General features: G+C 44.3%; 2 protein-coding genes across 3 annotated transcripts; one reads left to right on the top strand and one right to left on the bottom strand.

Annotated features, from left to right (window-relative positions):
* Positions 1-610: 610 nt before the first annotated feature.
* On the bottom strand, positions 611-13651 carry ZNF142 (zinc finger protein 142). Its single transcript, XM_075284599.1, has 9 exons — positions 13547-13651; positions 11616-11926; positions 10911-11510; positions 10607-10753; positions 9144-9953; positions 8358-8535; positions 2108-5135; positions 1876-1981; positions 611-1431 (listed from the first exon to the last, which is right to left on the bottom strand). Exons 2-9 carry the CDS (start codon positions 11866-11868, stop codon positions 962-964), a joined length of 5592 nt encoding a protein of 1863 aa, XP_075140700.1. The 5' UTR covers positions 11869-11926; positions 13547-13651; the 3' UTR covers positions 611-961.
* Positions 13652-13767: 116 nt separating this feature from the next.
* On the top strand, positions 13768-25580 carry BCS1L (BCS1 ubiquinol-cytochrome c reductase complex chaperone). 2 transcript variants are annotated; one of them, XM_075285711.1, is made up of 8 exons: positions 13768-13866; positions 15841-16212; positions 16619-16758; positions 21689-21883; positions 22020-22083; positions 23326-23495; positions 24736-24853; positions 25234-25580. In XM_075285711.1, the coding sequence occupies exons 2-8, from the start codon at positions 15893-15895 to the stop codon at positions 25484-25486; spliced, it is 1260 nt and encodes a 419-aa protein (XP_075141812.1). In that variant the 5' UTR covers positions 13768-13866; positions 15841-15892; the 3' UTR covers positions 25487-25580. The 2 variants fall into 2 exon arrangements, with proteins under 2 accessions (XP_075141812.1, XP_075141811.1); XM_075285710.1 differs by having other exon boundaries at positions 13768-13881.
* The last annotated feature ends 2245 nt before the right edge of the window (positions 25581-27825 follow it).

The raw sequence follows: 27825 nt of genomic DNA, 5'->3' as shown, positions 1-27825 counted from the left end.
CCATAGACTATAAAAGGGGCCGTGTGCTCGCCGCCAGATCTCCGCAGGGATTTTGCGGACAGGAAAGTACTTCACCATCTACTTGATTCATGCGGGCAGTGCGTGGCCAGCACACGGACTCCATTATACTCTATGGGGTCTGTGCGCTTTTACAGCACAGCGCTTGTATTCCGTTCGGGAAGGGGGGGGGGGGGGGGTCTCCATGCGGACTCTCTCTGGACGGAATACAAAATGATGTGAACCAACCCTTAGTCTCTGTTTGTTGCAAACGTCAGTCTAGATTGTACATGCGACAGATAGGTCAAGCTGTGTGAGGGGGCATTAACACATACACAAAAAAAACTGCATTAAAAACATAATAATGTTCTAAATTTGGAACAGAAAAATTCAGCTGAAGAAAATGTTTGCCAAGTAAGGCTCTGTTCCCACGGAGTAACGCGACGCTCATTCTGACACGTAAACACGTGTCGGAGTGAGCGCTGTAAAACAGAATCCCATTGACATCTCCCACCGGAGATGTAGCAGAGCTGTGCGCTCAACACTGCTACATCTGAGATCGGACCACAATGGAGACTGCTGTGGACCAATCTAAGACTCCGCCTCCTCCGGCAGAACCAGCGTTGATTGGCCGAACGCTGTACTCTGTATGGCATTCGGCCAATCAACGCTGGTCAATGCATTCCTATGGGAAAAAGTCAGCTCGCGCATATTGCAAGCTGACAGGGATCCTGACGAGATAATGGCGTAATACAGGGACTTAGGCATGTTAGATGCCCCCAGACATGCTCCCCCTGCTGTCCCAGTTGCATTCCAGGGTGTTGTCCTCATTTCCTGGGGTGTCATAGTGGACTTGGTGACCCTCTAGTGTTTACGTGTCAGAATGAGCGGCGCGTTACTTCGTGGGAACGGAGCCTAAAGACGCGGTGGAAGCTCCAGAGCCTCAGCTGCAGTCACTTAGGGGTTAATCATGGCCTCCTGCTCCAGTTTCTCCAGTATCACATTCCGGCGTCGGCTGAAACGTTGACTCGTGTCCCTGGATGGAGAATAAATACAGCTCCTTCCCTACGCCCTTCGTCAGGTCGGGATTATTGGGGTGATGCCGCTGTAGGTGTTTTACCACCTGGAACTTTTGCTTGGCCCGGTATGAGCAGTACTGGCAGAAGAACGGCTGCTGGTTGGTGTGGGTGAGGTAGTGATGGCGCAGGCCGGCGGGCCATCGGAAGCCGCGTTGGCACACGTTGCACACGTACGGTTTATCCTCGCTGTGTTTTTTAAGATGGGTTTTGAGCAGAAAGCGAGTCTTGAAAGCTTTGCCGCATTGCTCGCAGATGAAGGAGCGCACGTCTCGGTGACGGGTTTCGCGGTGGACGCGGAGGGCATCGGCTCTGTTGGTGCAGTAGTCGCATTCCTCGCACTGGTATGGCTTGAGGCCTGGAATTACAGAAACGCAGGCGGCTTATAGAAATCTGATGCGTGTTGCTGTTTTTAGCTATTTTTGCCACTTTACTCACTAACTTTGATGCCGGGCCCGGGTACGCCAGTGGGGGGAGCGTTTCGCAGCATTGCCCAGGGAGCAGAATTCTTCTATCTCCGCCTGCTCGGCTGACGCTCCAATTCTTCATCATGTAACCGACCCGGTGCTACTCCAAGTACATTAGAAGTGACGAGGGCTCAGTCACATGATGAAGAGTTGGAATATCATGAGAGCAGGGTGAAATAGAAGAATTCGGGTCCCTGGCAGCGTTGCAAAAGCTTCAGTATCGGCATGCCAGGAGACGGCGGTGTATGCACAGCAGAAAAGGTTTCCTACCCCTAATCCCCCCCCTTAAGGGACTCCTTAGAGCACACAGGGCACGACTCAGGTTTCGGTTTTACCTGTGTGTTTGGTCATGTGATATTTCAGCTGGTTGACCCACTTGCATTTATAACCACATTCCGGACACAGGTAGTTTTTTTCGTCTTTGTGGATGCGCATGTGATACTGCAAAAGGAAAAGAACATGGAAAAAGGAAGACGCATCACCATTATTTAAAGGGATTGTCTAGTTTGCACAATCTATGAAAAATACATCTGAATACGACACATGTAAAGGGGTCAGGCAACTCACTTTAAGTCGTGAAGGGTCCGCGCAGGCGTAACTGCAGAGGTGACACTTGTACGGTTTTTCACCGGTGTGGATGCGGCTATGCCACGTGATCTTCTGCTTATTCCGGGTGCTATAGTCACAGTCTGAGCACTTGTAAACACGTGTGGCTCCGTGGCCCTTGACATGATGGTCATAGACGAGTTGATGTCGACAGGAGAAGGAGCAGAATGGACATCGCAGCAGGCCCTCGTCCACCTCTCCGCCAGGCAGGGCGCCGCTCTCGTGCTCCTCCGCATAGTGATTGACAAGCTGCTGTCGGTCTTTGGCTGCAAATTGGCACTGCTGGCAATGGTGAGAGAAATGGGTTTTGCGATGTTCTTCTATGTCCTCCCTGCGAGAGAACGTCTCCTTACAAATGGTGCATTCCAGTTGGGGGTGCTGCTTCTGAAGGTGGCATCGTAGGGTGGCCTGGCTGTGGCAGGAGAACTGGCACTGCGGACAGTCGTGAGTGGCCTTCTCCTGGTGTTTCCTCAGACTGTGCTGCTTTAACGCAGCCTCAGAGCTAAAAGTCGCCTGGCAAACTGTGCAGGGGAAGATGGCCTCGCCACTGTGGCAACTGCCCATGTGCCGTGCCACGTCATTCTGACTGTAGCCGCTATAGTCGCAGAGTTTACAAAAGTGAGTGGGCATCTTCTCATGAACTCTCCTTTGGTGCAGCCTTAGTTTAGAGTTGGTGCCAAAGGTCCTACTACAAGAATTGCAAGATATCCGCCCAACTCCAGTATGCAGAGACTCATGGGCTTCGAGCCGGTATCGTCTGGTGGTGCTGAAATCGCAATATCGACAGCGGTGAGGTTTCACACCTTCGTGACGAATGTGAACGTGCTGCTTCATGCAACGCGGCTGCTTGCACGTGAAGTCGCACTGCTTGCACTGGAGTTGGAGTCTACTCTGAGAATATTTCTGGTGCAGCTCACGATGACGTTTTAAAGCGCCCGGTGACATGCATCGGAAACAGCACAAGGGACACTGGAGCTCACCGGGTTTTAAGCAACCTTTCTTCTCGTGGGTTTTCATGGCTCGTTCTTGGGTGCAAGTGAAGGCGCAGGATGGGCAAGACAGTCGTCGGGCGCTGGTTGAGTCATACAAGTTTTTGCTGACTCCGGCATCTTCCTCGACCTCTTGGTGGTCTTCAACCGAAGAGCTTTGGGCCGTGTGTCCCATTTCTTGAGTGTCCTCTAGTTCTTTGTGCTGTTCCTCCCCTTGTCCCAGTGGTACATCAGATGGTGGGCAGGGAACCCTGCGGCAGTTCTGGTTGACATGACAGATGATGGTGCATTCTCTAGAACAAGAGTACGAGCAAAACAAGCAATGAAACTTCCCGCCTTCAATTCGGTACTTCTCATTGACCAGATTTCTGTGGTCGCCTGAAGGTGTTGAAGACCCCATTGCTCTTGTTTCTTCATTATTGACCACACTTTCCGAAATATTGTCCTTCAATTGATTTTGCAATAAGTTCTGACAAGGGGATAAATGTTCATCAGGTTCTAAGGATTCCTCAAGAGAGTCTGCAGGAGCGTCTACCAATAGTCTATCCACATGCTGCCCCGTCTTAAGACCAACTCTTTTCTTCTTCATTCTCACCGGACACTTCTTAAGGACATGAGTATTGAGTCCCCTCTGCTGTTTAAAGCTGGCTCCGCAGTCCTTGCACACCAGAGCAGATTTGCGCAGGTGGCAGCCACTCTTGGTGTGTTGGACGATGCTTCCCTTCTTTTTCGTGATGTAGGAACACTTCTCACATTTGTAAACCTTGGTGTTGGACTGGACCACCAGCATCTGGACTCTGCCTTCCAAAACCAGCGCCTCCGCTTGCTCCTTGTCCTGCTTTCTCAAGGCTTTCAGGATAGACTCGGGCTTGCCACTTTCGTCAGGGTCTTCATCCAGTGGGACAGTGCTGGATTCAAGGTCTTGGACGTTGCTTTCATGAAGTTCGCTGGACTCGCATACGATGGTCAGCTGTACGCCGCCCTTCACGACATCCGCCCAGGACTCCTGCACCTCTACAGGGATGTCTCCAGGCTGGAGCTCCAGATTAGCGTTAACGTGGACGGGCAGATCGTCACTTTTCTCAGTCATTTCACAAAGGATTGACTCTTGGTTGTATTGCACAGTTACACAGACTCCATTTTCAACCTTCTCCGGATCATCCCCCACATGTGGATCGGTCTCTTCCTCATAATCTTGTCCGCAGCTTACGTGTTCCTCCACCGCCATGGACTCCGTGAAGCAGAGAATTTCACCCCTAGTAGGAAGGGGATCTTCACAAGCAACTAAGGTTTCGACAGAAGACTCTTTGGCCAGGAGTTCATTGGAGTCGGAAAGCTCCAGTCTCACTGGATAGTCCTCCATTTCTATACTGCAGGTTTCCACTGGCTCCAGGGTAATGGCGGCCAGTAAAGACTCATCTGCCACGGAAATAGCAGCGTCTCCAGCGGGTTCAGTAAGAGCGCCAACCTGCATACACTCCGAGGTCTGATCGCTTTCCTCCATCTCAGCCTGGTTACAATTCGGAGATGGTTTTTCTTCAGTAGAGGAGAGTTGCTTGATAGGAGCCTCCATTTTGTAAGGAAATAGCAAGTCCACGCTGTTGTTCTCCTGCTGCTTGCTGGCGTACCTCTCCAGCCATTCCTGGTCTCCCGGGATGTAGCCATGAGACTTGCGCTTGTGGAAGAAGAGACTGGTATTACTGAAGGTACGGAAGGAGCACAGGGCGCAGCAGAACTCTCGTTGTTTGGTGTGCTTGCCGTTCTCATGGTTGCGCATCGTCTGCTTGTACTTGGTCTGATAGCTGCAGTGCTGACACTGGTACATGGTGATCGGACCGGACTGCGAATGCTTCACCTGCATGTGTTTCTGAAGCTCCGTCTTACGTTTGCACCCAAATCCACAGATTTCACAGATGAGAGTCTTCCCCTGGTGCCGGAGCTTATGGCTGCTGAGCTGATCTGCACGGTGACAGCGATACGAACACTGGTTACAATGGTACCTGATAAAGAACAGAAACATAAGTAATGTAATGTATGTACACAGCAGAATAGTGAGCGCAGCTCTGGGGTATAATACAGGATAAGTAATGTAATGTATGTACACAGTGACTGTACCAGCAGAATAGTGAGCGCAGCTCTGGGGTATAATACAGGATAAGTAATGTAATGTATGTACACAGTGACTGTACCAGCAGAATAGTGAGCGCAGCTCTGGAGTATAATACAGGATAAGTAATGTAATGTATGTACACAGTGACTGCACCAGCAGAATAGTGAGCGCAGCTCTGGAGTATAATACAGGATAAATAATGTAATGTATGTACACAGTGACTGTACCAGCAGAATAGTGAGCGCAGCTCTGGAGTATAATACAAGATAAGTAATGTACACAGTGACTGTACCAACAGAATAGTGAGCGCAGCTCTGGAGTATAATACAAGATAAGTAATGTACACAGTGACTGTACCAGCAGAATAGTGAGCGCAGCTCTGGAGTATAATACAGGATAAGTAATGTAATGTATGTACACAGTGACTGTACCAGCAGAATAGTGAGCGCGGCTCTGGGGTATAATACAGGATAAGTAATGTAATGTATGTACACAGTGACTGTACCAGCAGAATAGTGAACGCAGCTCTGGAGTATAATACAGGATAAGTAATGTATGTACACAGTGACCAGCAGAATAGTGAGCGCAGCTCTGGAGTATAATACAGGATAAGTAATGTAATGTATGTACACAGTGACTGCACCAGCAGAATAGTGAGCACAGCTCTGGAGTATAATACAGGATAAGTAATGTAATGTATGTACACAGTGACTGCACCGGCAGAATAGTGAGCGCAGCTCTGGAGTATAATACAGGATAAGTAATGTAATGTATGTACACAGTGACTGCACCAGCAGAATAGTGAGCGCAGCTCTGGAGTATAATACAGGATAAATAATGTAATGTATGTACACAGTGACTGTACCAGCAGAATAGTGAGCGCAGCTCTGGAGTATAATACAGGATAAGTAATGTAATGTATGTACACAGTGACTGCACCAGCAGAATAGTGAGCGCAGCTCTGGAGTATAATACAGGATAAATAATGTAATGTATGTACACAGTGACTGTACCAGCAGAATAGTGAGCGCAGCTCTGGAGTATAATACAGGATAAGTAATGTAATGTATGTACACAGTGACTGCACCAGCAGAATAGTGAGCGCAGCTCTGGAGTATAATACAGGATAAGTAATGTAATGTATGTACACAGTGACTGCACCAGCAGAATAGTGAGCGCAGCTCTGGAGTATAATACAGGATAAATAATGTAATGTATGTACACAGTGACTGTACCAGCAGAATAGTGAGCGCAGCTCTGGAGTATAATACAAGATAAGTAATGTACACAGTGACTGTACCAACAGAATAGTGAGCGCAGCTCTGGAGTATAATACAAGATAAGTAATGTACACAGTGACTGTACCAGCAGAATAGTGAGCGCAGCTCTGGAGTATAATACAGGATAAGTAATGTAATGTATGTACACAGTGACTGTACCAGCAGAATAGTGAGCGCGGCTCTGGGGTATAATACAGGATAAGTAATGTAATGTATGTACACAGTGACTGTACCAGCAGAATAGTGAACGCAGCTCTGGAGTATAATACAGGATAAGTAATGTATGTACACAGTGACCAGCAGAATAGTGAGCGCAGCTCTGGAGTATAATACAGGATAAGTAATGTAATGTATGTACACAGTGACTGCACCAGCAGAATAGTGAGCACAGCTCTGGAGTATAATACAAGATAAGTAATGTAATGTATGTACACAGTGACTGCATCAGCAGAATAGCGAGCGCAGCTCTGGAGTATAATACAGGATAAGTAATGTAATGTATGTACACAGTGACTGTACCAGCAGAATAGTGAGCGCAGCTCTGGAGTATAATACAAGATAAGTAATGTACACAGTGACTGTACCAGCAGAATAGTGAGCGCAGCTCTGGAGTATAATACAGGATAAGTAATGTAATGTATGTACACAGTGACTGTACCAGCAGAATAGTGAGCGCAGCTCTGGGGTATAATACAGGATAAGTAATGTAATGTATGTACACAGTGACTGTACCAGCAGAATAGTGAACGCAGCTCTGGAGTATAATACAGGATAAGTAATGTATGTACACAGTGACCAGCAGAATAGTGAGCGCAGCTCTGGAGTATAATACAGGATAAGTAATGTAATGTATGTACACAGTGACTGCACCAGCAGAATAGTGAGCACAGCTCTGGAGTATAATACAAGATAAGTAATGTAATGTATGTACACAGTGACTGCATCAGCAGAATAGCGAGCGCAGCTCTGGAGTATAATACAGGATAAGTAATGTAATGTATGTACACAGTGACTGTACCAGCAGAATAGTGAGCGCAGCTCTGGAGTATAATACAAGATAAGTAATGTAATGTATGTACACAGTGACTGCATCAGCAGAATAGCGAGCGCAGCTCTGGAGTATAATACAGGATAAGTAATGTAATGTATGTACACAGTGACTGTACCAGCAGAATAGTGAGCGCAGCTCTGGAGTATAATACAGGATAAGTAATGTAATGTATGTACACAGTGACTGTACCAGCAGAATAGTGAGCGCAGCTCTGGAGTATAATACAGGATAAGTAATGTAATGTATGTACACAGTGACTGTACCAGCAGAATAGTGAGCGCAGCTCTGGAGTATAATACAAGATAAGTAATGTAATGTATGTACACAGTGACTGCACCAGCAGAATAGTGAGCGCAGCTCTGGAGTATAATACAGGATAAGTAATGTAATGTATGTACACAGTGACTGTACCAGCAGAATAGTGAGCGCAGCTCTGGAGTATAATACAAGATAAGTAATGTAATGTATGTACACAGTGACTGCACCAGCAGAATAGTGAGCGCAGCTCTGGAGTATAATACAGGATAAGTAATGTAATGTATGTACACAGTAACTGTACCAGCAGAATAGCGAGCGCAGCTCTGGAGTATAATACAGGATAAGTAATGTAATGTATGTACACAGTGACTGCACCAGCAGAATAGCGAGCGCAGCTCTGGAGTATAATACAGGATAAGTAATGTAATGTATGTACACAGTGACTGTACCAGCAGAATAGCGAGCGCAGCTCTGGAGTATACAGATTGCCTCCCAGTATGATATAATACCATAGAGCACTCACCTGAGGTCTCCGCTGTGTTTCCGCATGTGCACGTTCAGGTAGTGTTTCCATTTGGTGATGTACCCGCATTCTGTGCACATGTAGTTCTTGTCCGTGGAGTGCGTCAGCATGTGTTTAGAGAGGTAACTGATGTCCCTGCAGGTGAAGTCACATTGGCTGCACTTATGAGGCTTCTCACCTGAAATGGAAAGATGAGAAAGACAAGTCAGTCTATTACACTGGAGCCATTGTTGCCGGTGAAGGTTTCTCTCTCTGCCATAACATTGTTGTCCATCTTTTATTGAGAGGTGAGTAAAACGATAAGGAGATCTGCTGCAGGCACAGACTACACGGAGTTTTTGTAGTCTGTTACCATGGAGACACACAGATCCGCACAGAAGCTTCATACATGAAATGGTAATAGATTTAATTTTGACGAAGCCCAATTGCAGAGTAGTTGGATTTTCTCCTATATCTAGTTGTGAGAGGGAGCCTTTCCTTTCTACCTTGGTCAATGGGCCTAAAGTTATTGGCACTTGAAGATCTGTCACCTTCTCAATGATGTCAAAGCAGCTCATTGCAGGTCTGACACCAGAGGACCATCATAGTGGGTGACGTCCACCACCCAATGTCAGCGTAATGTCACCTCACCCACTATAAGAACCCCCAGGAGTGGACTGTCAATGACATCTGACCCAGCAATAGTGGCCGAGTCTAGTGGAGACAGTAACGTTCCTTCTGCCTCTCTCCATTACATGACGCCACATAGAGCACAGATAGAATTGGCTATAAACCGCATTTACGTACCTGTGTGAAGCAGCATATGACGCATCAGGACCCTCTTGTGTGCCGTAGCAAAGTCACAGTCTCCGCAGCGGTGAATCTTCTCGTTGGCGTGCATCTTGCCCACGTGGTCAGCATATTCCACTGGGTTGAAGCTCTTGTAGGGGCAGAAGTGACACGCCAGCTCCTCCTTGCCGGGGTGGCCGCGCTTCTTGTGCTTACGGAAAACATGTTTATTGGAGCAGACGAAGTCGCAGTCCTGGCAGTGGAAGGCATAGTGGTTCTTGCGGTGAACTTCCATCTCCTCGCTATTCTTGAAGAGTAAGGAGCAGGCGTGGTAGCGACATTCTACGGCCTGGATCCCGTGAGACTCCTTCATGTGACGCAGGAGGTCTTTGCGATCTGACAGTTCTTGGTCACAGTCTTGATGAAGGCATCGCATCTTCTGCTCGGTATTGTGTCCTTTCATATGATCCTTCAAAGCCTGGCTCAGTTTAAAGGATTCCTGGCACACCGGACAGGAGTAGGTGTCCGAGTAGAAGTTGGAGACGCCTTCGTGGATGCTTGCCATATGGCGATTGAGAGCGTTCTTCTCTACTGCACTGTAGTCACATAGAGGGCAGCTATGGACCTTCTCACCGGCCTCCCTCATCATGTGGATCTTCAGCTTATTGCGGCTGGTGAAGAACTTGCGGCAGTTTGGACACTGGAGGTTCGGGTCGGGGAAGTGAAGATGAAGGTGGTCGGCTAAGTGAGTCCTTTTCTTGAAGCATCGCTTGCACTCGGGGCACATGTGGGTTTTATACTGATGCTCCTTGCCATTCTCCATGGCCCCTATAGTCAGAGATAGAAATGGATGTGTACATTATATATATATGATATAGGCACCCTATTATGTGTATTATAGAGAATGCCATTCTGGGTGTTTATAACACTTTAAGAGCACCGGTCATTTTAGGTGACCTTCACAGTTATCCTGTATATGAGGAGTAACACTAGAACAGGGTATTAAGTGACTTGCTGTATAAAAGTACAGCAAGTTTTCCCCTCTGTAGGTTCTCGAAATCTCAGTTTTCCCTGAGCTGGTGGATGCAGACTGCTTGACATGAAGTCTCCCATAGACAAAACACTCTCATTCACTCAGAAGCAGCCGCCCATAAGACATTATAGAGGAATACCGGCCTGTACTGATCTGATAAAAGGATTTGGGGCGAGACAGAAAACTCACTATTAGCAGCAGCAGCATGGCCTTTCCTCTCTCACCCTTTTCTCCTGCCTTCCCGTCCCTCTCTATAGACTTCTATTGGTAACGTTAGGCTCCCTGCACAAGAAAGTGCAATTTGTCAACGTGCAAACAGTGTTTTTCACAGCTAGCACACCGACCCATTACTTCCAATGGCTGTGAGCCTGGGGCAAATTAAAGGACAGGTCCAATGTCTGTCCCTTTTGTAGCAGTTTTTGTAGAAGTTCTGGCTCCTCAGTCTTACGTGTAACCTGCAGACTTCTCTTCTCAACGGCGTTACTCTCATTTTCCTCGTTGCTGTTACTTTCTGGATCCTCCGTTTCTTCTTTCTGAGACTTTTTCCTGCGTTTCCGGCCTCTGAGCACCGATACTGTATTGTGATTGATGACATCTGAAAGACAATATGGAGTTGTGGGTTTAGAGCGTGGTGGGCAGTGCATTAGTAGTGAATAGGATACTGTATACTATTGTATGGTCTTCTATTTTACTCCATTCTCTTTTTGAAGTACATACAGTACCGTACAAAAGTTTTAGGCAGGTGTACTTACTAGATGGCACCACATTTCCAAGAAAGTGTTCCCCTGGTGGATCGTGCGTAAGAGGTTCCAGTATGGCAGGCTGTCCGGATACCGATTCCCCTAAAGTAAAATATGGCTCCCCAGCATTAATGTGAGATTTCCTGTGCTGGGAGAAAACCTTAGAATTGGAGCTGACGAAGTCACACTGGTTACAGTGAAAGGGGAAATGGCTCCTAAAGTGCTGAGACATCTCCTGGCGGGTCGGGAAGAGGAGACGGCAAGTGCGATGAGAACAGGACACCGGCGACAGCTTATGCGCCTTCCTCAGGTGAGACTGAAAACCTTTCACATCTTGAGCCAAGAACGGGCAGTCACTCTGCCAGCAGCTGAAGTCTGGTGGGGGAGGGGGGTGGCTCCTAAAATGTTCCTTCAGCTCACTTGGCATCTTGAACTCACAATGACAGATGGGGCAGGAGAGGGCGTCCTTCTCGACTTGCATGATGACTTGGTTCGTGATGAGAATTTGGGATTCAGACAGAGAAATGCTAGAACAATGCGGTATCGATGAATCGCCAAGGGAATGACAGATCTCCTGTGGCAGAATACTGGCAATGGGCACAGCCGACTTACCTGCATGGAGACAAAGTAAAAAACTTATTAAAGTGGAAATCACCATTGCAATGCTTGACCGGGTCTGACCTATCTGACCCCTGTGGTCCCATTAGAGATACCCACCAATATCATCGCTACATTCCCCATCACAAGTCCCATATAGCGGCTGCTCGGCTGGATTCACAGGGTCACTGTCTATCTGGGCCAAGTCTTTGTTCTGGATATAAATGGACTGGAGCTCAACCGTGTCCTGAGCCGCAGCATTTCCTTCCATGAGATCCTCCATTTGGCCGTGAACACCTGGTGATGGCTGGAGAACCAACGCTTCACATGACTGCCCGGGCCAATCTGACACCAAAAGTCCGTTCTCCGACATGTCCAGCAGTTCTGTGGCTGCATGCTCCACTATGGCCGCACAGGAGACTTGTGTATTACTGAAATAAGAGCGAAAGAAGAATGAGAAAAGTCTCCAAGGAAAAAGTGACCAGAGAATTGTTCTAGATCGCCTGATAGTTGTTCATATTTTAGCTCTGCGTACAAGAATATAACTACTATAATCACAAAATATAAGAATGGTGGGCGGCACTACTCATGTAACAGGTCGAGACCTATGTGGGGATAGACAAAAAATGGCAAGACATCATAAGAGAAATAGGAGAAAACTTGGCACTCACCCAGATGCGTAAAAATGCAATTTTTTTTCTTTAACAGTCCAGGTTAAAATAACACAGATACGGGAGGCGGCACACTCGAGGTTGAGCGACAGCGGTTTCGTGCTCTATCGCACTTTTTCAAGCTCGGTTACATTACAGGGAGCGTTCACACTACCGTCAGTGTCCACTGCTAATGTCTGTTCAAAATCTTGTGTGGACATTAGTAGAGATGAGCGAGTACTGTTGGGATCAGCCGATCCGAACAGCACGCTCGCATAGAAATGAATGGACGTAGCCGGCACGCGGGGGGTTAAGCGGCTGGCCGACGTCAAAGCGGAAGTACCATGTGCATCCATTCATTTCTATGGAGCGTGCTGTTCGGATCGGCTGATCCGTACAGTACTCGCTCATCTCTAGACATTAGCAGCGGACAGTAGCTGTGTCCGTGACATTTTTCATTGATTTAAATGGACATCGGGTGTGTTCTTTTACAGTCCGTGTCTGTCCTTAACTGTCCGTTCCGAAAGATGTCCGACTTTTCAAGCAAACAACAAAATCCAACATGTAGGTTTTTTCTGTCCGCTTGAAAACTTGGATATCTTTGGGAACGGACAGTTCAGGACAGACACAAACTGTAAAAGAACGCACCCGATCTCCATTTAAATCAATGCAAAATGTCACTACTAATGGCCGTGCAAGATTTTGAACAGACATTTGCAGTGGACACCGACGGTAGTGTGAACGCTCCCTTATCCTGCTGGTCGTTTGCACAGTTTTACCCACAACTGTTAAAGGGGTTTTCTTCCCCCATATACATTTTTGATATTAATGACCTGCCGCCTGTTTACCGCCGGGTTGACCTGGTGACGCCATTATTTTAGCTCGATGACATGGGCTGTGAGGGGGTTTGTTTTCTACAGGGTGAGCCGTAGTTTTTAGGTGAGGCAGTGACACAGCCCTGGTTTGTCAGGCAGAGGATATGGGGACATCCCCAAACATCGAGGCGGCTCCCAGTAACGTGTGACCTCTTGTAGGACAGTCCGCCTGGTATACGGCTCCTTGGCCGGACATGTTACAGGTGACGAGGACACTTCATGTGCTGGGGACAGAACAACAACTGGGTGGAACTGGCAAAGTTTGTGTCCCCCTCATAAACAGGGGTATGAGACGCCCCACAGAGAACAAGAGGGGCACGTCCATCACTAAAATAACATAACAGGGGGTCAGGACACTTCTAAATGTTGTCAGGGTTCCTTGTAGACCCAACCTCCATGACATCGCACATAATACTGCCCCCTATGGATCAGCACAGGTATGGCTGCCCATATACACATACACTGCAGTCTAGGACACTGGTCCCCCCCTGTTCCCACTCTGAGTTACACGGGTAACCATCAGCACCTGATCCTTCCCGGCCTCCGTACATCTCTGCTTCATGGGGCTTGTAGCTTTTAGATTCCGCTTCCACAATCCGCTCTGAGTAGACCCAGCTCCGGAGCCACAGACCATGGAACGCAACCGGAAGAGCAACGTGGAACGCAGAGGAAGCGACGTGTGCCACCTCACTGAGATCAATGATGCTTGGAACGCAGACGGTGACGTAGAGCGAGGCGCGGAACGCACAGAACCGGAAGTGGCTGGGCCATGCGTGTCAGAGACTGGAGCAGGGAAGGAGCTGTGACCTCTGGAGCTGCAGGGACCATCCTGTGACCTGGAGACAGGTTATACTGCACCATGTGCGCTATATACTGTACCCATACTGCTCCTATTACATGTATGGGCATACCCAAGGTGGGAGGGGGCACAAACATCTTATAGGGAAACTGCACTTTAATTTTTATTATATGATTAGTATGAAGTGTATTGTCTACATCATGGCAACTGGTTTATTTTACCATTGTTCTATACAATATGACAACTTTTCCTATTAGAACCTATTGGGGAGTTAAAGGGGAAGCTTCTTAAAGGAAATGTCGAAAACTTGGACCTTTTATTGTATTATTAACTAAAACCAAAATGATGATAAATATCTCACAGCGATTCTCCCGTCTCTCTTGGTCCCCAGGAGTCCTGCGTTTCACCTGAACCCCGGTGAGGTTGGGTTATCCCTGGCTTAGACAGCTTTTGGTACTATTCCGTTATCGGGCCAGCAGCAGCGCAGTTCAGCAGCAGCTTTCGGGACAGCAGTTCAGCAGCGGGAATTACAATGACATCCGAGGACTGCTGGCCCGATGCTTGTGCCCAGTAACCAGTACATCGATGACCCCCCTCCCCCATCCTTCTCCTCCTGCCAGTGCTGCCCCCCAGCTCTCCTTACATCTTCCCCGTACCCTCTCCCCGCCACACGACTAGGCCTCACCTCAGCGCTAGTACCGAGACCGAAAGGAAAGACACCGGGGCTCAATCCAGGCCCTGACAAGAAACACGCCGACTATAGGAACGGTGAGCTACAGCGAGCCGGAGGGACAAACTTTCTGCAGCGTCCGGCGGCTATCTAGTAGCATTCATTGCTCAAGATTTACGGTGAGGCCTATTACAGGGAGAGGGTACGGGGCAGATGTAAGAAGAGCTGGGGGGCAGCACTGGAAGGAAGAGGAGGATGAGGGCATCGATCGATGTACTGCCTACTACACACAAGCACGGCCTCTATCATCGGGCCAGCATCGGCTTAGTCATGTGGCGGGGAGAGGGTACGGGGTAGATGTAAGGAGAGCTGGGGGGCAGCACTGGAAGGAGGAGGAGATGGAGGGGGGGTCATTGATGTACTGGCTACTGGGCACAAGCATCGGGCCAGCAGTCCTCGGATGTCATTGTAATTCCCGCTGCTGAACTGAACTGCTGTCCCGAAAGCTGGTGCTGAAATGCGCTGCTGCTGGCCCGATAACGGAATAGTACCCAGCTTTTTTTTGTTGCAGGTTTTACTGCGTTTTTTTTTAGCCAAATCCAGGATTGGAGTGAGCAGAAGGAAGAGATATAAGAAGCTTCCTGGATAGTTTCCATTCATTCTGAAGCCATTCTTGGCTTTGGCTCAAAATAACGCAGCAAAATCTGCAACAAAAAAGTTGTGTTTCTGCAACATGGGGCCTGAGCCTAAATCAAGTCTTCATATTGATGACCTTTCCAACACCCTGTCCCCGCATAGATCATCTGTTCTAGGAGCCTCCGGGTGCTGAAAGCTTCTAGTGGACAGGCGTAGCGTGCAGGACGCCTCCCATTCAAAGACAGTGATGGTTCCGTCACCTGCAGCAACTCCCCTATTACCTGAATAGTAGCCGCCCCGTTCACAAGTTTTACTAGTAGCTTCCGGCTCCCAGAGTCTGCTAGAGCAGATGATTTGTATGAGATCTGATTGTCAGATCAGATGATTTGTATGAGATCTGATTGTCAGATCAGATGATTTGTATGAGATCTGGTTGTCAGATCAGATGATTTGTATGAGATCTGGTTGTCAGATCAGATGATTTTTATGAGATCTGGTTGTCAGATCTTGACAAATCGCATACTGATGACCTATCCTGTGCATAGGGGGTCCATACATATGACAATGCATCACTATGGACCCAGCGTTACTGGGGCCCGGGACACCTACAGAACCTGAGCGCAGCAGAAGAATTCAAGCTGTGACTGTATTAGAAGAGTTCATGTTTTTTATGCTTTGGCCGCCCTGCTGACCATTTTCTCCTCCATCTCTACAGAATGCGACACAGAAGATAATCCCATCTCCAGTAGTTTCCGTCATCTCTCAAGATGCCGCTGTCAGACTTCCTGGCAGCCCTGAAGGACAACCCTTACTTTGGAGCAGGGTTTGGTCTGGTGGGTGTGGGCACGGCACTGGCACTGGCCCGTAAAGGTGCCCAGCTAGGAATGGTGGCCTTCAGGAGACATTATATGATTACCCTGGAGGTCCCCAGTAAAGACAAGAGTTACCATTGGCTGCTGAGCTGGATCTCTCATCATGCTAAACGTACGCAACATTTAAGTGTGGAGACGTCGTATCTACAGCATGAGAGCGGCCGCATCAGCACCAAATTCGACTTTGTACCCAGTCCTGGAAATCACTTTATTTGGTAAGTGTCCCCTGATGACAGCGTTTACAGCCCAAAGTAAGAAGGGCGATGTTTCTGTCTGTTTATGTGAAATTAGGATGAGCAGTATGGCTGCCGACAGCTTCTCCACTAAATCGGGGTACAGTTATTTAGCAATATGGCTAGATATAAGCAGGAGAGGCTTTCCTATATGACTGGGTGTCTGTGCTATCAGCATCTGGAAAAGCTGGGTAAAAAACAGTTACCGCGACCTACTGGAAGTTTTGTTATTTGTCACCCAGACTTTTTCACAAATGGGCAGAAAATTCAGGAAATTCAATTCATTGGGGATTTTTTTTTTTTTAATTAGAGATAAATGTTTACAAATGATCAAACATCTCAGAACATCCGGAGATGAATAATATTAACTGTTCATGTTGTCCTGAAGGTATCGAAATAAATGGATTCGCATAGAGAGAAATCGTGAGAAACAGATGATAGACTTACACACCGGAACACCCTGGGAATCTGTCACTTTCACTGCTGTAGGAACCAATCGTGATATTTTCTTCAACATTCTACAAGAAGGTATAACTAAGGGAGTCTAATATAAAACTTCCTCTCATGTTCAAGAATAGAACTACAATAATACTACTCCTATGTACAAGCATATAACTACTATAATACTACTCCTATGTACAAGAATATAACTACTATAATACTGCTCCTATGTACAAGAATATAACTACTATAATACTACTCCTATGTACAAGAATATAACTACTATAATACTGCTCCTATGTACAAGAATATAACTAATATAACTACTATAATACTACTCCTATGTACAAGCATATAACTACTATAATACTACTCCTATGTACAAGAATATAACTACTATAATACTGCTCCTATGTACAAGAATATAACTACTATAATACTACTCCTATGTACAAGAATATAACTACTATAATACTACTCCTATGTACAAGAATATAACTACTATAATACTACTCCTATGTACAAGAATATAGCTACTATAATACTACTTCTATATACAAGAATATAACTACTATAATACTACTCTTATGTACAATAATATAACTACTATAATACTACTCCTATGTACAAGAATATAACTACTATAATACTACCTCCTATGTACAAGAATATAACTACTATAATACTGCTCCTATGTACAAGAATATAACTACTATAATATTACTCTTATGTACAAGAATATAACTACTATAATACTACCTCCTATGTACAGGAATATAACTACTATAATACTACCTCCTATATACAAGAATATAACTACTATAATACTACTCCTATGTACAAGAATATAACTACTATAATACTGCTCCTATGTACAAGAATATAACTACTATAATACTACTCCTATGTACAAGAATATAACTACTATAATACTACTCCTATGTACAAGAATATAACTACTATAATACTACTCCTATGTACAAGAATATAACTACTATAATACTGCTCCTATGTACAAGAATATAACTACTATAATACTACCTCCTATATACAAGAATATAACTACTATAATACTACCTCCTATGTACAAGAATATAACTACTATAATACTACTCCTATGTACAAGAATATAACTACTATAATACTACCTCCTATGTACAAGAATATAACTCCTATAATACTACTTCTATATACAAGAATATAACTACTATAATACTGCTCCTATGTACAAGAATATAACTACTATAATACTGCTCCTATGTACAAGAATATAACTACTATAATACTACCTCCTATATACAAGAATATAACTACTATAATACTACCTCCTATGTACAAGAATATAGCTACTATAATACTACTCCTATGTACAAGAATATAACTACTATAATACTACCTCCTATGTATAAGAATATAACTACTATAATACTACTCCTATGTACAAGAATATAACTCCTATAATACTACTTCTATATACAAGAATATAACTACTATAATACTGCTCCTATGTACAAGAATATAACTACTATAATACTACCTCCTATGTACAAGAATATAGCTACTATAATACTACTATGTACAAGAATATAACTACTATAATACTGCTCCTATGTACAAGAATATAACTACTATAATACTACTCCTATGTACAAGAATATAACTACTATAATACTACCTCCTATGTACAAGAATATAACTACTATAATACTACTCCTATGTACAAGAATATAACTCCTATAATACTACTTCTATATACAAGAATATAACTACTATAATACTACCTCCTATGTACAAGAATATAACTACTATAATACTACCTCCTATGTACAAGAATATAACTACTATAATACTACTCCTATGTACAAGAATATAACTACTATAATACTGCTATGTACAAGAATATAACTACTATAATACTACTCCTATGTACAAGAATATAACTACTATAATACTGCTATGTACAAGAATATAACTACTATAATACTACTCCTATGTACAAGAATATAACTACTATAATACTGCTCCTATGTACAATAATATGACTACTATAATACTACTCCTATGTACAAGAATATAACTACTATAATACTACTCCTATATACAAGAATATAACTACTATAATACTACCTCCTATGTACAAGAATATAACTACTATAATACTGCTCCTATGTACAAGAATATAACTACTATAATACTACTCCTATGTATAAGAATATAACTACTATAATACTGCTCCTATGTACAAGAATATAACTACTATAATACTACTCCTATGTACAAGAATATAACTACTATAATACTACTCCTATGTACAAGAATATAACTACTATAATACTACTCATATGTACAAGAATATAACTACTATAATACTACCTCCTATGTACAAGAATATAACTACTATAATACTGCTCCTATGTACAAGAATATAACTACTATAATACTACCTCCTATATACAAGAATATAACTACTATAATACTACCTCCTATGTACAAGAATATAGCTACTATAATACTACTCCTATGTACAAGAATATAACTACTATAATACTACTCCTATGTACAAGAATATAACTACTATAATACTACTCCTATGTACAAGAATATAACTACTATAATACTACCTCCTATGTACAAGAATATAACTCCTATAATACTACTTCTATATACAAGAATATAACTACTATAATACTGCTCCTATGTACAAGAATATAACTACTATAATATTGCTCCTATGTACAAGAATATAACTACTATAATACTACCTCCTATATACAAGAATATAACTACTATAATACTACCTCCTATATACAAGAATATAACTACTATAATACTACCTCCTATGTACAAGAATATAACTACTATAATACTGCTCCTATGTACAAGAATATAACTCCTATAATACTACTTCTATATACAAGAATATAACTACTATAATACTGCTCCTATGTACAAGAATATAACTACTATAATACTACCTCCTATGTACAAGAATATAGCTACTATAATACTACTATGTACAAGAATATAACTACTATAATACTGCTCCTATGTACAAGAATATAACTACTATAATACTACTCCTATGTACAAGAATATAACTACTATAATACTACCTCCTATGTACAAGAATATAACTACTATAATACTACTCCTATGTACAAGAATATAACTCCTATAATACAACTTCTATATACAAGAATATAACTACTATAATACTACTCCTATGTACAAGAATATAACTACTATAATACTACTCCTATGTACAGGAATATAACTACTATAATACTGCTCCTATGTACAAGAATATAACTACTATAATACTACCTCCTATGTACAAGAATATAACTACTATAATACTACCTCCTATGTACAAGAATATAACTACTATAATACTACTCCTATGTACAAGAATATAACTACTATAATACTACTCCTATGTACAAGAATATAACTACTATAATACTGCTATGTGCAAGAATATAACTACTATAATACTACTCCTATGTACAAGAATATAACTACTATAATACTACTCCTATGTACAAGAATATAACTACTATAATACTGCTCCTATGTACAAGAATATAACTACTATAATACTACCTCCTATGTACAAGAATATAACTACTATAATACTACTCCTATGTACAAGAATATAACTACTATAATACTACTCCTATGTACAAGAATATAACTACTATAATACTGCTATGTACAAGAATATAACTACTATAATACTACTCCTATGTACAAGAATATAACTACTATAATACTACTCCTATGTACAAGAATATAACTACTATAATACTGCTCCTATGTACAAGAATATAACTACTATAATACTACTCCTATATACAAGAATATAACTACTATAATACTACTCCTATGTACAAGAATATAACTACTATAATACTGCTCCTATGTACAAGAATATAACTACTATAATACTGCTCCTATGTACAAGAATATAACTACTATAATACCGCTCCTATGTACAAGAATATAACTACTATAATACTACCTCCTATGTACAATAATATAACTACTATAATACTACCTCCTATGTACAAGAATATAACTACTATAATACTACTCCTATGTACAAGAATATAACTACTATAATACTACTCCTATATACAAGAATATAACTACTATAATACTACTCCTATGTACAAGAATATAACTACTATAATACTGCTCCTATGTACAAGAATATAACTACTATAATACTGCTCCTATGTACAAGAATATAACTACTATAATACCGCTCCTATGTACAAGAATATAACTACTATAATACTACCTCCTATGTACAATAATATAACTACTATAATACTACCTCCTATGTACAAGAATATAACTACTATAATACTACTCCTATGTACAAGAATATAACTACTATAATACTACTCCTATATACAAGAATATAACTACTATAATACTACTCCTATGTACAAGAATATAACTACTATAATACTACCTCCTATGTACAAGAATATAACTACTATAATACTACTCCTATATACAAGAATATAACTACTATAATACTACTCCTATGTACAAGAATATAACTACTATAATACTGCTCCTATGTACAAGAATATAACTACTATAATACTACCTCCTATGTACAAGAATATAACTACTATAATACTACTCCATATATGTACAAGAATATAACTACTATAATACTACCTCCTATGTACAAGAATATAACTACTATAATACTACTCCTATGTACAAGAATATAACTACTATAATACTACTCCTATGTACAAGAATATAACTACTATAATACTACCTCCTATGTACAAGAATATAACTACTATAATACTACTCCTATGTACAAGAATATAACTACTATAATACTACTCCTATGTACAAGAATATAACTACTATAATACTACTCCTATGTACAAGAATATAACTACTATAATACTGCTCCTATGTACAAGAATATAACTACTATAATACTACCTCCATTATATCTTTGTCTTGTGGCTTTTCATACATACAGCTAGAGAACTTGCTCTGCGCCAGCAAGAGGGGAAGACGATCATGTACACTGCTCTGGGTGCTGAATGGCGACCATTTGGTTTCCCAAGACGCAGACGCCCTCTGACCTCTGTGGTGCTAGAAGAAGGAATCTCAGATAAAATTGTTCAGGATGTGAAAGGATTTATCGATAATCCCAAGTGGTACAGTGACCGCGGTAAGGAGCGGAAATGTAATAAGTTTAAAAATGAGCTCAATGGTATTATAACTATTACTATTATTATTATTATATTATTATTATATTACGGTATACGTTACTTCTTTTGTATATTATTCTCTGTTCTGTATCCCAGGAATCCCGTACAGAAGAGGATATCTCCTATATGGGCCCCCTGGATGTGGGAAGAGCAGTTTTATGTAAGTACCGTTGTGTTGGACTAAGTGGCGCTTTCCTGACTGCTCTTTCGGGGGTGGTCACTCAGTTTCCCGGCCTCCCTCTGCATACAGATGTAATCCTACTAATGTGATAGTTTGTGTGTTTGGATGTTTGCTCCTCAATCACATGTAAACGGACACACAGATTAGCTTGAAATTTCCCACACACATTACTTGGGTCCGGGATTGAAAGATAGGCTACTATAAATCCACGTGCACCCCTGGACTCCGCCGCCGCGACCGGTGATTTTCATGGACTGATTCGCTGAAGGACCTGAGATGACATCATCCCAGACCCTTCAGCCTTTCACTCCGTTGGCTGGCGGTACTGCGTGGGCGGCGCTAGCCTTCAGGCAGCAAGCAGAGGAACATGGCGTCTCGCACACCTCCGGCGCGTCCCAAACAAACCACCATAGTGTCTGGCCGCCACAACTGCATCGCCTGCGCCGGCTGTGTGCACTTACCGGGGGTCCAAACTGGTCCAACGCACGTGAAGAGGAGGTCGTCTGAGCCACTGCCGGAAAGCTCTGTTCAGCCTGCTGTCCCGCAGCGGCCTATGGAGTCTGTGCCTGTGTCTGCACTCGCGCACACTGTCGCGTCCCAGGCTTAGGTAAGTACGCAGTGTTATTCTCACACGGGGAAGGGGGTGTCACGGCAGGGGATGTTGGGAGGGTGGTGGTTGCGGGGGGTGCCTGCCACAGGAGGGGGGGAGGTTAGAGGGGGGGGGGGGGTGCGGGACAGGGGCCTGGGGAGGGAGCGCCAGGGGGCTGAGGAGGGACAGCTGGGGGGCCGAGGGAGGGAGAGGGGAGCCGGTGTGCCGTGACAAAGGGTGAAAGGAGAGGCAGCTTCTGCAGGGGGTGCCCTGGGGAGGGGGGGGGGGCAGGACCGTGAGATACAGAGGGGGGACGCGGGACAGGGAAGGAGTATCATTGCGGAGGACGAAATGGGTGCGGCACAGGGGGGGAGCCAGAGCAAGGCGGTAGGTAGAGAGGCTGCAGGGACAGGCGATCGCCAAATGGGGTCAGGGCGCGCAGGGGTGAACATGGGGCCACACGAACAGTCCTAACCAAACACCAATGCCTAAATATAAGTGGCACAACGCCAACCTGCAGACGAAGTCACGGGCAGATGTTAGTATATCATCAGTAGGAAGATTGAGGTCCCTGGGACTTGTGGTTGAAATCCTGAAATACCATACACCCAGCTTTTTCTGTATTCTCTCAGCACAGCCCTGGCCGGAGAGCTGGAGTATAGCATCTGCTTAATGAGCCTGAGCGACAACAGTCTTTCAGACGACCGTCTCAATCACCTCCTGAGCGTCGCTCCACAGCAGAGCATCATTCTGTTAGAGGACGTCGATGCAGCTTTTATTAGTCGGGATTTGGCCAAGCAAAGTAAGTGCATAACCATTTATAGTATATTGTGAACATTGAGCACCGGACTATTTATACTCCTTATATAATGTATGCAAATGGTGCAGTCACTGTGTACATACATTACATTACTTATCCTGTATTATACTCCAGAGCTGCGCTCACTATTCTGCTGGTGCAGTCACTGTGTACATACATTACATTACTTATCCTGTATTATACTCCAGAGCTGCGCTCACTATTCTGCTGGTGCAGTCACTGTGTACATACATTACATTACTTACCCTGTATTATACTCCAGAGCTGCACTCACTATTCTGCTGGTCACTGTGTACATACATTACATTACTTACCCTGTATTATACTCCAGAGCTGCGCTCACTATTCTGCTGGTGCAGTCACTGTGTACATACATTACATTACTTATCCTGTATTATACTCCAGAGCTGCGCTCACTATTCTGCTGGTGCAGTCACAGTGTACATACATTACATTACTTATCCTGTATTATACTCCAGAGCTGCACTCACTATTCTGCTGGTACAGTCACTGTGTACATACATTACATTACATATCCTGTATTATACTCCAGAGCTGCGCTCACTATTCTGCTGGTACAGTCACTGTGTACATACATTACATTACTTATCCTGTATTATACTCCAGAGCTGCGCTCACTATTCTGCTGGTGCAGTCACTGTGTACATACATTACATTACTTATCCTGTATTATACTCCAGAGCTGTACTCACTATTCTGCTGGTGCAGTCACTGTGTACATACATTACATTACTTATCCTGTATTATACTCCAGAGCTGTACTCACTATTCTGCTGGTGCAGTCACTGTGTACATACATTACATTACTTATCCTGTATTATACTCCAGAGCTGCGCTCACTATTCTGCTGGTCACTGTGTACATACATTACATTACTTATCCTGTATCATACTCCAGAGCTGCGCTCACTATTCTGCTGGTGCAGTCACTGTGTACATACATTACATTACTTATCCTGTATTATATTCCAGAGCTGCGCTCACTATTCTGCTGGTGCAGTCACTGTGTACATACATTACATTACTTATCCTGTATTATACTCCAGAGCTGCGCTCACTATTCTGCTGGTCACTGTGTACATACATTACATTACTTATCCTGTATCATACTCCAGAGCTGCGCTCACTATTCTGCTGGTGCAGTCACTGTGTACATACATTACATTACTTATCCTGTATTATGATTTCTCTTCTCTCTTCAGATCCGGCTGCATATCAAGGATTTGGTCGGTTAACCTTCAGCGGTCTGTTAAACGCTCTGGACGGTGTCGCCTCCACTGAAGCTCGCATTGTATTCATGACAACCAATCACATTGACAGGTGGGATAGAGACTTCTTGTACTGTTTCAGCTGCTGTCACTATATTTGATAAGTATTAGGCCTCTGTATTTAGTCAGTTTATTTAGTTCTGTGCTGTAGTTACTCCTAGAGCTGCAATGTAATTTCTGTAGCTGCTTGGGAACAACTTGTGCAGATCTTCAGCCCTGTGACATCATTTCCTCTGCAGAGTGTAGTAGATTTCTATATCTTATCACTTCTCAGTGTCTGCTGTAAGATTGTATAGACATTGAACAAGCAGCGACCGCCGGGGGATGTTTGGGTCGCAGTTGCTCTGCAGAATTTTGTATGCCGCTTTAGATGTGACTGGAGTGTACAAGACTTGAAGCTCTTTATAGAATTGTCTTTTAATGGGATTATAGGTTGGACCCCGCCTTGATCCGGCCGGGCCGTGTTGACGTCAAGCAGTTCATAGGACATTGCACCAAGTGGCAGCTGGCCCAGATGTTTCTGAGGTTTTACCCGGATCAGCCCGCTTCTGCTGCGGAGGACTTTGCGGACATGGCCCTCGGTGCCTTTGAAAAGATCAGCGCAGCCCAAGTGCAGGGTCACTTTATGATGCACAAAAATGACCCTCAGGCAGCCATAACGAACATTCACGCTCTGGCTGTGTAACAGACTTTGTCCAGTTGTTGTTTTTTTTTGTTTTTTTTAATAAAACCTAATGTGGTATAATGAAAAATACAGCAATTTTCTAATATCCCTTTAAGATTTTCAATATCTTTGCTTGCACCCGGGGGCAAAAACAAAATTTGCAATTCCATTTCTGTGCCCGGTGGATACAGAGCGGATGCAGCAGTGTCGTGACGCTCCAGACAGTCACCGCTCTCACCTGTTGTAGACTGTTACAGTTCCGTCAGTGTGACTTTGCCGCTTTAGCAGCTCTCTATGACCGATGTGGAGGAGATGACAGCGGCCGCTGCGGAAACAGAGGCGAGGATGGAGGTAAGAATCAATGCATTTTTATATTTTAGCCCTACCCTGCTGCCTGCATTAAAATATGTAATCCCAGACCTTCCCCTTTAAGAGAGTGTCTAAGAGCTATGGCTAATGGATACTGATAAACCATGCACAGGATCGGTCATCAGTGTCATATTGGTGGGGGCCCACACTGATCAGCTGCTCTGCATGTGCTCCTATTGAATTGAATGGGATTCCCCAGCTCTGCCACTGCAGTGTACAGAGCCAGATTCTGTATATAGTGTACAGAGACGTACGCAGTAGTGGCGGAGTAGAGCTGTATACCTTGTAAACAGCTTATGGCAGCTGATCGGTTCGGGTTCCTTGTATCAGACCCTGTTTCACCAGTTGGCCTTGGAAACCCCTTTAAGCTTCAGAAATTGTCACTATCTCATTTTAGCAAGGGAGTGATAGAGCAAGTGTAGAAATACCTCTAGACAGAAGTGTTAGACTTAAAGACGCCCCAAATTGTCAAATTTTATATGAAGTTTGATCACTTTGGTGCAAATTACGATAACGCAAAATTTGATTTTAAACTTTTCCTGTTGGTATTAGAAAGTTTTTATCTTATTAAAGCAGCGGTCCCCAACCAGCGCTGCACCTCCCATGAGGCGACCTGAAGCGACCGCTTCAGGCGGCGCTATGCTGGGGGAGGGCAGCATTTTTGCTGACCTAAGCCAGTCCAGGACAAACTGTCCTGGACTGGCTTAGCATCACCGTCTCGGCAGCCCGGCACTGGAAGCGAGCGGTGGATTGGGGCGGCCCTGTGGACGCAGCGCTGCTCCAGCAGCCGCCCCTCACGCTTAGCAGAGAGCAGGTCCTCTCCCTGCCTGCTCTCTGCCTGCTAACGACGCTCGCTCCGCTCCGCCCCCTCCGCTCGGCCCCCCTCCTCCGGGGGGGGGGGGGGGGCGGCTTTCTGACGTCCGCCTCAGGCGGCACAAACCCTAGGTTCACCCCTGTCCCCAACCTTTTGTCCACCAGGGACCAGTTTCAGCAAGACAATTTTTCTATGGCCCGGTGGGGGCGGGAAGGGGTGTGGTTGGGGTGGGGTTAAGCATGGGGTTGGGGAAGGGGTGTGGTTGGGGGCAGGGTTAAGCATGGGTGTGTGGGTGGGGACAGGGTGTGGTTGGGGCGGGGATAATAATGGGGGTGTAGATTACTGATGACGGATACTGCAGGTTATGAAGATGGCTACTGATGACAGATATCACTCCTAATGCTGCTATTAACTTCACTACAGCCTCACTACAGCTACATTATACGTCACAGGGACAAGTGACATGTAATGTAGTTGCCCAAAGTTTGGTAGGCGAGTGCGGGGTGGAGCCAAGACCCGCTGCATGTCCTGCATAGTACTAGAATCCCAGGCATACAGCGGGTCCCGGCTCAACCCCGCACTTTGCTCACCTTATCCCGATGAGCAACAACCAAGCATCCTGGCTCAACCCTGGGCACTTGCCGGCTCCACTGCAACTGCTGACTCCTCGCCGTTGATGCGCAGACTGGTGCAACATGCCCCACGGACCAGCAGTTGGGGACCCCTGTATTAAAGGATGAAGAAGTGACTGCTTTGCTCTTAGTTGTATCCAGTGCGTGTAATGCTGTTGAATACACTTCCCCTTTAAATGGACCAGGGCTTCATGTTCGCTTAAACCGCAAAGTCGTAGGAAAATTGCAACGGCGTGCAGTCTCTATGATGAGGGAAGATGATTGGAAACAGCAATGAGAGGAAACAATGGTGCAACGTTGTAGCGATGGAAGAATAGATATATTGTGGTAAAGTGCGTGACCTGAATGATCTCCGGTCTGTAATTATAAGGTAACGCTGGTTCCTTGTTCCAGAACACAATGTTATTTTCCTGGATACTCTCGTGTATCAGCAGCCGGGCATCAGGACCGACCAATAACCAGCGAGAACGTCCGGGAAAAGGAATCAACATGACCTCGTAGTGAGGATACACAGGATACATATAATAAAACATAACAAAACATAT

This window comes from Leptodactylus fuscus, chromosome 8, assembly GCF_031893055.1.
Source record: "Leptodactylus fuscus isolate aLepFus1 chromosome 8, aLepFus1.hap2, whole genome shotgun sequence".
In the NCBI taxonomy this organism is placed as follows: domain Eukaryota; kingdom Metazoa; phylum Chordata; class Amphibia; order Anura; family Leptodactylidae; genus Leptodactylus; species Leptodactylus fuscus.
Note: the sequence above shows the minus strand (reverse complement) of the source record. Positions and strands in the feature narration are given on the sequence as shown.